The sequence below is a fragment of the Natator depressus genome, chromosome 6 (assembly GCF_965152275.1).
Source record: "Natator depressus isolate rNatDep1 chromosome 6, rNatDep2.hap1, whole genome shotgun sequence".
NCBI classification, from domain to species: Eukaryota; Metazoa; Chordata; order Testudines; family Cheloniidae; genus Natator; species Natator depressus.
In genome coordinates, this window is record NC_134239.1 from 62,333,222 (window position 1) to 62,341,946 (window position 8,725).

An 8,725-nucleotide genomic window follows, 5' to 3' on the forward strand; every position below is an offset into this window, starting at 1 on the left:
GAGAGGGGTCCCTTGGGGTGTTTGTCCCTGCTTTTCATAGTTCCAGTCCCCCTATTGAAACCTATTTCCAGCTGAGAACTAGGAGACAGTGTCTGTATGGAAGAATATTCCCTGCTGGGTTTTTTTTTTTTTCTTTCCTGTTTGAACTTCCTTTGTTTTCCCCTCCTGCTTGATGACTCTGTTTACTGCTAAAATGCAAATAAAGGCAAGCACACATTCCTTCATTTAGGACGGACCTGGTTGCCAACTTGTGCTTGGGCAGAGCTGTGTGATTTGGAACATACGTTAATAATATCATACAGAAAAGTCTTAAAGCTTCACATACAGTGTTGCTATATATATTTTATCAGGACACTACTGACCAGTGAATTGAGTTTTCAAAAGATGCCTTACATGGCATACCTTGTACAAAGATTATTACAGTAGTTTGTAGGGTGTGAATACAGGGGTGTGTTCTGTCAGACAGTATAACCACTATCCTAACTATAACCTGCAACCAGATCACCTCAGGCTATGATCTTCGTGAATATTGCAAGCTAAGCAGGGTAAGATCAGTTCTGGGTAGGAGGATCAGTAAAGATAACCTTTGTGTGCAGAAAGTGGCTTTGATAAGTCAGTACTGGAACAGTGCCCTAGCATGGTGTTGGGTGCTGCTGGAAGTGTTTTTTTTTTTTCTTCTCCCAGATGGGATATAAAATTGGGACACTTACACTAGTTAAAAATTCCATTGAACTCTTCACAATAGTAAGTGATTTTAACATGGGAGTCCTGGTAAATTCAAATTTGGGATGATTATGCTGTGCTTTCCTAAATTCCCCCTGCAGTTTCCATTGAATATGATATTCTCCACTGTGTGTCCTGAATTATGTTGCTGTGTGTTATTAAACAGCTGGAGCTTTCCATCCAAAGTGGCTGTATAGTGAAGGGATTTCTTTTCTAGTTGGTAAAGAGTTTCCAGATCATTCTGCGTGAAAAACACTAAATGCAAGATCAGTACGATACAATTGACACAGACTAATCTGTTTAGAGATATTTATTTTTGAAAAGAGAATAGCTGCCGTTTTGTCTAATTGGATATTGCATAGTACTATAGCCTAAAAAGGTGTATTACTCCTGAAACACTTGGAATTTGAGAAGTACATCATTTTTTCTCAACTTCTGTTTGGTGGTTATTAATTTCAGATACAACTCGGAGTAGGCGAGAGAATGAAGTAGCTGGCAGAGATTACCATTTCATCTCACGGCAGACATTTGAGACTGACATATCTGCAGGGAAATTTATTGAGCATGGCGAGTTTGAGAAGAATCTGTATGGTACCAGCATAGACTCTGTGCGGCAAGTAATCAACTCTGGCAAGATATGCCTTTTAAATCTCCATACACAGGTATTACATTTCATTGCAGCAGTTGTTATGAAAACTGAACATGTTACTGAAGAAACAATATCTGGTATTAGTAAAACGACACTGGTGACCTGTGTGAAACGAACACCTGGTAACAATCCATTTTCTGCTAGTCGATCTGTATGCAGCCTATTCAGTCCCTAGGGCAGCCCCTTTTATATATTGTTCAGGCATCCTGGCAGACAAGGAAAAGGAATAGGTATATCTACAGCCTGATCCATATCTGTTCTCTAGATAAATAGTACTTGTGAAAAATGCTCTGGAAACTGAAGCCCTATGTACTTTTAACTTTTTTTAGGAGTGTTGATAATGCCCACCTTCCCCCACTGCCTTGGAATTCTCTTACTGTCTGGACTCTGAAATCTTGTAGAGGGTGGAATAGTTTGGGGAAGGTACCTCTCTCTTCAACCTAAGGCACTGATTTTCAAGGGAGCGCTTATGCAGTCCCCAAAAGGAACAGCTCTAGCAGGTGGAATATACACCAATACTTTTAAACAACTCCAGTTACTGATATGACCTCTTTTTAGCCTTTGCTACCTTGTAAATTACAGCAAAGGCTGTAAAACATGTTATAATGAGCCCTACTGCCACTGTTCCACAGAGGGCAGTGAGTTTGCACCACTTCACTGTATGTGTGTGTTGACACAGGGATAAATATAGGTGAAATAGGATTAATAGCGTGAATGCTCAATAACATACCATCTAAACATGGGCCAGTGCTAGTGCTTTAATTACATATGTAATTAATCTGTGTAGTTGAGAGACCCTTGACTTAAGTGGAAGTTGAAGGAAGGGTGTTCTGAACTTTGCGGGATCAACCTTTTTTCATTCTAAACATATTTTGAAACATATGGTTAAACTTCAGCTCAAGTTGAAACTCAGCATGCAGTTTAGAGGGGAAACTTTCATCAAATGCTTGGAAAAGTGGGGGTGGGGTTTCCTCCAATTAAATGAAAATAACTTTAAAAGAAAAACTTTAAAACAAAAATCTAGTGGTTTTGAAATTCAGAATTTTTTTCACTCAAACTCATATGCTGGTGGGATTTATTTCAGAGAAACAAACATGGGTAGGTGCTCGCTACGGTGATGAGTACAGTATAAGAACTTATATAGAGTAGAATAATCTGTAATGTGACTAAATATTTTGTGCTGGTTTGCTTCAGGGGGAAATTAACTTGCAATAATGGAGGGGTTCTGATTAGCAAAGTACTTACTTCACTTGTCTAGTAATTAGCTACTTGAAGAAATAACATTTATTTTTCAAGACTCTACCAAGGGATATTTAAGGTGGTATAAAATAAGAACTGGTTGGAAATTTTCCAGTGAAACAGTTTCATTGTAAAATGCCAATTTGTCAACCCCAAAATATTTTGTGAAAACCTCTCAGGTTCAGTAAGTTGTTGGCAAATCAAAGGCAGGGTTCTGATGGAGCCATGGGAAACCTGCTGGCTTGCCGGTCTGCTAGGGAGCCAGAGTATTACAAGTCCAGTGGCTCTGGGACAGCTCCAGCCTGTGGGCTGCCATGAGCTTGAGGACCTGGTCTTGCAGGTTCCATGGCTCTGGTGCAGGCAGACATGCCAGAACTTCCATGCTCACTTCGTTGAAGCTGGGAGCCTGAAACCCATAGGAGCTCCAGCTCTAACCAGGGCTTGACTCCCAGCTCTACTGCAGGAAGCCTGGAAGACCTTAGAACACCTATTAACGCTGGGGCTCTCAGGCCTTCCAATCTCCCTGTTGCAGAACCTGAAAGACCTGGGATGCGCTCCCAGGATGTGCAGCTCTGGGGCTGCCCCACCATGCGGGCTGCCCCAGGTTGGGAAGGTCCACATGGCAGGGCTGCCCCAGAAGCACAGACCCCACTACCCTAACAGCTGCTAAGTGAAATTGACATTCTTGTTGGTTTCACTCAACCACTGTCAGGGTACTGGGGAGCAGATTTCATTTAGAGAACACCATATATTGGTCTTTCTGATTCATGAAATATTTTGGGGATTTCTAATTCACTGGAAACCTTGAAACAACTTGAATTCATTCCAATGTGGAACAAAACCAAATTTAGAAAAAGCAAAACTTCCCGCAAATCAGAAATCCCATTTTTGGTCAGCTCTATGTACAGTAACCAGAGCACGTACTTATTTAATAACAGGTAAAACTGCACATTAGAATTTAACTTTTAGTAAAACCAAAAGGATTTGCCAGTGCATTTTTATAGTCTTGTTATGCCAGCTACAGTATCACGTATAATTGCCCTGTATTTGTTAAGCCTGTGGTGTAAAATAGCAATGAGATAATCAAATACAAACAGTGAAAAATCACATTGGTGTAGTTACAAAAGAATTATTTAAATGATTTCCATTGTTTGTTTTTAAATATATACATTTGGAGAACTTTAACCCTATTTCAGAAGTTTAAAGAGTCACATTTACACTGACCGTGCATTCCAATCTGTGTAGTATAATACTTCACGTTTCTCTAGAATGGTCCATGAGAGACTCTCAAAGCACATAACAAAAAATAGTTAATTAAATTTCTTAACACACACTGTGAGACTGGTAAGTAATCTTATTTTGAAAATGAGGAAGCTGAGTCACAGAGAGGTGATGACTTGTCCAAGGTCACAAAGAAGGAAGTTCTTGAAGGGCCAGAAATGGAATCTAGTTCTCCTGACTCCCTATCCTGTGATCTTACCACAAAACTATGCAAAATGGATGCTTTGCACATCATTAATGCACTTGGTGTCTCTTGGTAAGATAAACTGTGAGGGGATAACTGGTTTGTTTTTCTAATTTTAAGGTTAATGCTGTGTATGGAATTTTTGACAGTGTGTAACAAAACACATTATATACTGGTTCTCAGTTGTATATGGAGAAATTGAAAATGTAGTTTAAGGCTATTTGTACTTTCAAACACTGAAAGAAGTGCAATTAGTCTGAGTTCATATATTTAGTTTCTGCCAAGCCAAGTTTGGGGAACAGTTGACCTACTTTTCTATGAAGAACTCTTGAGCAAGAGCAAATGTTGAGGTTCCATAAGCAAGAAAAAAAAGGTGGTAATACCAATTGCACAGGAAAAGGTGAATGGCACCAGAGTTAATGATGATTAACAATGTCACGTAGCCAGACAATCATGCTGCTATTAAGGAATGTCACAACTTTTAATAAACTCTTGAAATTTATACTGAGTTACCTTAGCATTTGAGAACATTATGTGAACAGTGCATCTATACTTGTCCTTTACAAACATTAATGAGATTGAAATAATAAATGGAACATTTTTTTCTTCAGTCATTGAAGACCCTACGCAATTCAGACTTGAAACCATATATTATCTTCATTGCACCACCTTCGCAAGAGCGGCTACGTGCTTTATTGGCCAAAGAGGGTAAAAATCCAAAGGTAATTTAACATTTCTTAATAAGTGGGTTTTGTTTACAAGTCTGGAGCTCCATTGACAAAGACAACTCCGAAGAATTTGGCATAAAAATATTAAGCATTATTAATGCAAGTGAAAATATGTAATATGAAAAATGTTAGACCCAGACAATTATATTTAAATATTTAACTTTATGAAGCCATGCCTCATTGAGTGTGCATTATGTGGGAAGAGAGCATTCTAGTGCTGGTCTAGCAAGAAGTTCTATAGTATATTTCTCTTTCCTGTCATTTTCCTTTAAAAACAAAAATCTAAATCAAAACAAGACATTTATTAGTGTTTTTTTTAATTGTTACAACATGTCTCATTTACTGCATACTGCCCAGCCTGCAACGGTTGGTGGCTTTGAGCAACTGACAGTGACGTTCTTTTGGGCTTGAAGATCTGCTTTGTAACCTGGGATCAGTTGCTGCTTTAGTGCTTTTACTCCATGCATGCCAAAGAGTCATGGGTCAAGCTTTGAAGTGCTTAACTCCAGAGCTATGGGTGAGCCACCAGTTAAAAATACTTGAATGGGGCCAGCAACCAGGCTTCAAGTTAATACTTAAAATTTAAAGAATAAAAAACTAGCAAAAGTGTGCAAAAACAAGCAAAGATTTAAAATATGACAATGACTAATACAGGACAAGTGTACATCGGTGCTTCAATTCTATCCACCTCTATACCCTTCTCCTTTTTTCATGCCACTGTTCGCTCTTCGCCTGCCGCTTTTCTCTGTGGGTTTGTCTTCCCTAGAAAACCAGCTTGTGTTAGAAGACAACCTCAAGCAGTTGTTTTATCTAATACAGTTTTAAAGACAGTATTTTGGTCAGTGTAGACCAGGGTCATGAGTAAACATTACTGGAACCAGACATTTCCCAAGAGCAACTAGCATGGAGTTGAACACTACAGTGATGGACTCATGACATTGAAAGTAATTTGACCAGTCTTAAAGTGCAATTAACTTGTGTGATTTGTGTGCCTCAATCCTATTGGTTAAAAATGCCTTAGATGTTTTGAGTTTGAAATCCTTTTTTATTACAAACCTAATCTTAGCTTCCTAAGGTGTTTTTTGGTTTTTGGTTTTGTTTTTTTTAATTTTCTGGCCGCACATATTCAAACATAGCTCAAATGTCAAATCATATCTGAACTGCAGAAGTAGTTTGCTGAACAGATATGCAGACTGGATGCTATTTTTTAGAATATAAACACATTTTAAAGCATTTGTAGTTTGTGTTAAGACAAAAATACTTTTGAGTCTTTAAGCAAAGACTGTTCAGTAATTTTACTACTATAATATACCAGTCACTGAGAGAGATCTTAATGTATTAATTCAGAATCCAAGCTGCAATAGAAAACACCCAGCACATGCCACTGAACAAAGGGATCAGTGTGTGGCAAACCAATTGCATGACATTCCTGAATTAAAATTAGAGCACAAACTAAGTGTTTTATTGGCAGTTTATTGTTTTGGAAGCTCGGTAAAATTAAGATTATGGGAGAAACCCAAAGCTCCAAGCCCCATTAATTCATGTTAATATCTGTTTTAGTTGTACAAAAAATAAAAATAATAAACTGATTTCAATTAAGAGTATTCTGTATGTGTGGGATTTCAGACACTATCTGTGTTAAACATTTGAAGTGGATTGGGAAGAATTCTACGACTAGTTCAAATAGTTATCCAAGATGGCTTGTCTTCTGGTTGGACTCTCCATTTGCTGTACATTTTCAGGGTACAGGATTTCAGTTCACAGGTGGACTCATTTGAACAAGTATTTTAATGAGCCAAATGCAAGGTTGCACATCTAGAAATAAAGCCAAAGGTTGCACAATGTGGGCAACTATATCCTGGAATGCAGCAATACTAAAAAGGACTTTGTGGTCATGGTCGATGACCAGCTGACAGTGAGCTGGCTGTGCTTTGCTGTAGTTAAGATGGCAAACATGACTGTGGGATACATAAGTAGTGGAATATCAAATATGAATAGGGAGATGGTATTATCTCTTCAGACCTCATTTGTGAGACCCTTATTGGAGTTCTATGTTCAGGTCTTGGTGTCCACGCCTCAAACAAGATGTTAAAAATTTGGAACGGGTACAGAAAGAGCTATAAGAATGATATTTAGTTTTAAATTCAGAGTTAATTTTAAACAGGTTTATTTTTAAAAAGAAAAGCTTATAATTTAAATTAAAAACTTTTTTTTTTTAAAAATCAGTATCAGTTTTTATCCACTCTGGCTGTTGGTGATAGGAAAAATAAATAAAAATATTTTCTTCTTGCAAACCATCTCTGTTTTCTTTCTGCTTATTCTCACTGGAGTTACAGGACAGAATATTTTAGTTCTTCTTCAAGTGTTCCTCTGGGTGCTCCACTGAAGAATGAGTGCTCCACTGTAGGTGCAGCAGCTCCCCCTATGCCAGGGATCGGAGATCTTCATCAGCAGTGCCCGTTGGACTGTATCTGCACACCTCCCCATCTCGTGCTGTGAGCGGGACGTGTATATACAGCGTGGTGTGGTCCCACCGCCCCCCAATTCCTTCACTACCGCCTTTGGTCTGGGATGGAATCTGCAGCAGAGTCTGCTTCTCCTTTTTGACCTTTAGATAGTGCCTTACCTGTTAGGTTAGGTTTAGTTTAGTTTAGTAATTTCTTCTTTCCTCTGTATCCCCCCCCCACTTTTCACTTTACCCTACTCATTACTTCATAGCTTAGGTTTTCATTTCTCTGCTTTCTGACCAGGAAGCTTTTTCCCTCACCCTTATGCCTGGATCTCCTGGGTTCAAGAGGTGAGTGTCTTGCTGGGTCAACTTCCCGATAATAGATGGCCCCCACAGTGCAGGGACGCATCCCACAAAAGTGTTCCCACTGCCACAATTTGACTGCCAGAACCAGAAAAGACTGGGACATGTGGTTACGACTTCTTCTCATGGAGAAAGCACTGGGTCAAGAATCAGATCTGGGCCTGGACTCTCCCCCTGTGCAGCTTTCCCCGCTCTGCAAATTCATCTGCTGATCCTCATCTCCCACATCCCTTTCTAAGAGAAAGTAGTCTTTCTCTCACTTTGACGAAAGAAATGGGATCCCTCATCAGTCCCTGAGACATCACCTACGAGAAAATCATCCCCTGCGAGGTCAGCCGACTCAACGTTCTCAGACAGGGGACATAGCTCCAGGGCCCTTCCAAGTACATGAATTAAACAACAGTCTAAAGATCCTAACCAGGCAGACCTAGAGCGGTGTTTCCTAAAGGGCCTCCAAAATCTTTACCCTCATATACAAGATCCAACCCTTGCTTGGGATGCCTGCCTCATTCTGCGCTCTCTTACAAGACCTCCATTCAAACCAATAGCAATGTGTTCCTACGTTCACTTATCTGTGAAAAGGGCATTTCTTGTCACAATCACTTCTGCCCAATGGGTCAGTGAAATTGGAGCCCTTATGGTTCCATGTGTACAGGGGGTATATACCCCCTGTACACAATTTTTCACAAAGACAAGGTTACGCTGTGTCTACATCCTAAATTTTTACCCAAGATACCATCCTCTTTCCATCTCAATCAACCTATCCACCTTCCTTACTTCTTCCCAAAGCCTCACAGTAACCAACATGATTGCATACCCTCCATGTCACATGAGCATTAGCTTTCTACTTGGACACTAAACCCTTCCAAAAATCATCATGCTACTTCCTCTCAATGGCCAAAAGATCCAAAGGTGCAGCCATCTCTAAGCAAGACCTTTCAAAATAGATCTCTCAGTATATACATCAGTCCTACCCAACTACATAATCGACAGCCTCCTCCTGGAACTAGAGCACATTCAACCTGGTCACTCTTCATCTCTATTGTTTTCCTCAGTAATGTCCTGATTATTGACATTTGCAAAGCGGCCACATGGCCATCATCAGACAC

General features: G+C 39.6%; 1 protein-coding gene across 3 annotated transcripts in view; it reads left to right on the plus strand.

Moving 5' to 3' along the window:
• The window catches only part of PALS1 (protein associated with LIN7 1, MAGUK p55 family member), a 142,715-nt gene that overhangs the window by 129,188 nt on the left and 4,802 nt on the right, over positions 1-8,725 (plus strand). For all 3 annotated transcript variants that reach the window (XM_074955497.1, XM_074955498.1, XM_074955499.1), the window contains exons 12-13: positions 1,183-1,385; positions 4,688-4,798. In XM_074955497.1, coding sequence (XP_074811598.1) covers positions 1,183-1,385; positions 4,688-4,798 — 314 coding nt within the window. The remainder of the gene's footprint in view (positions 1-1,182; positions 1,386-4,687; positions 4,799-8,725) is intronic.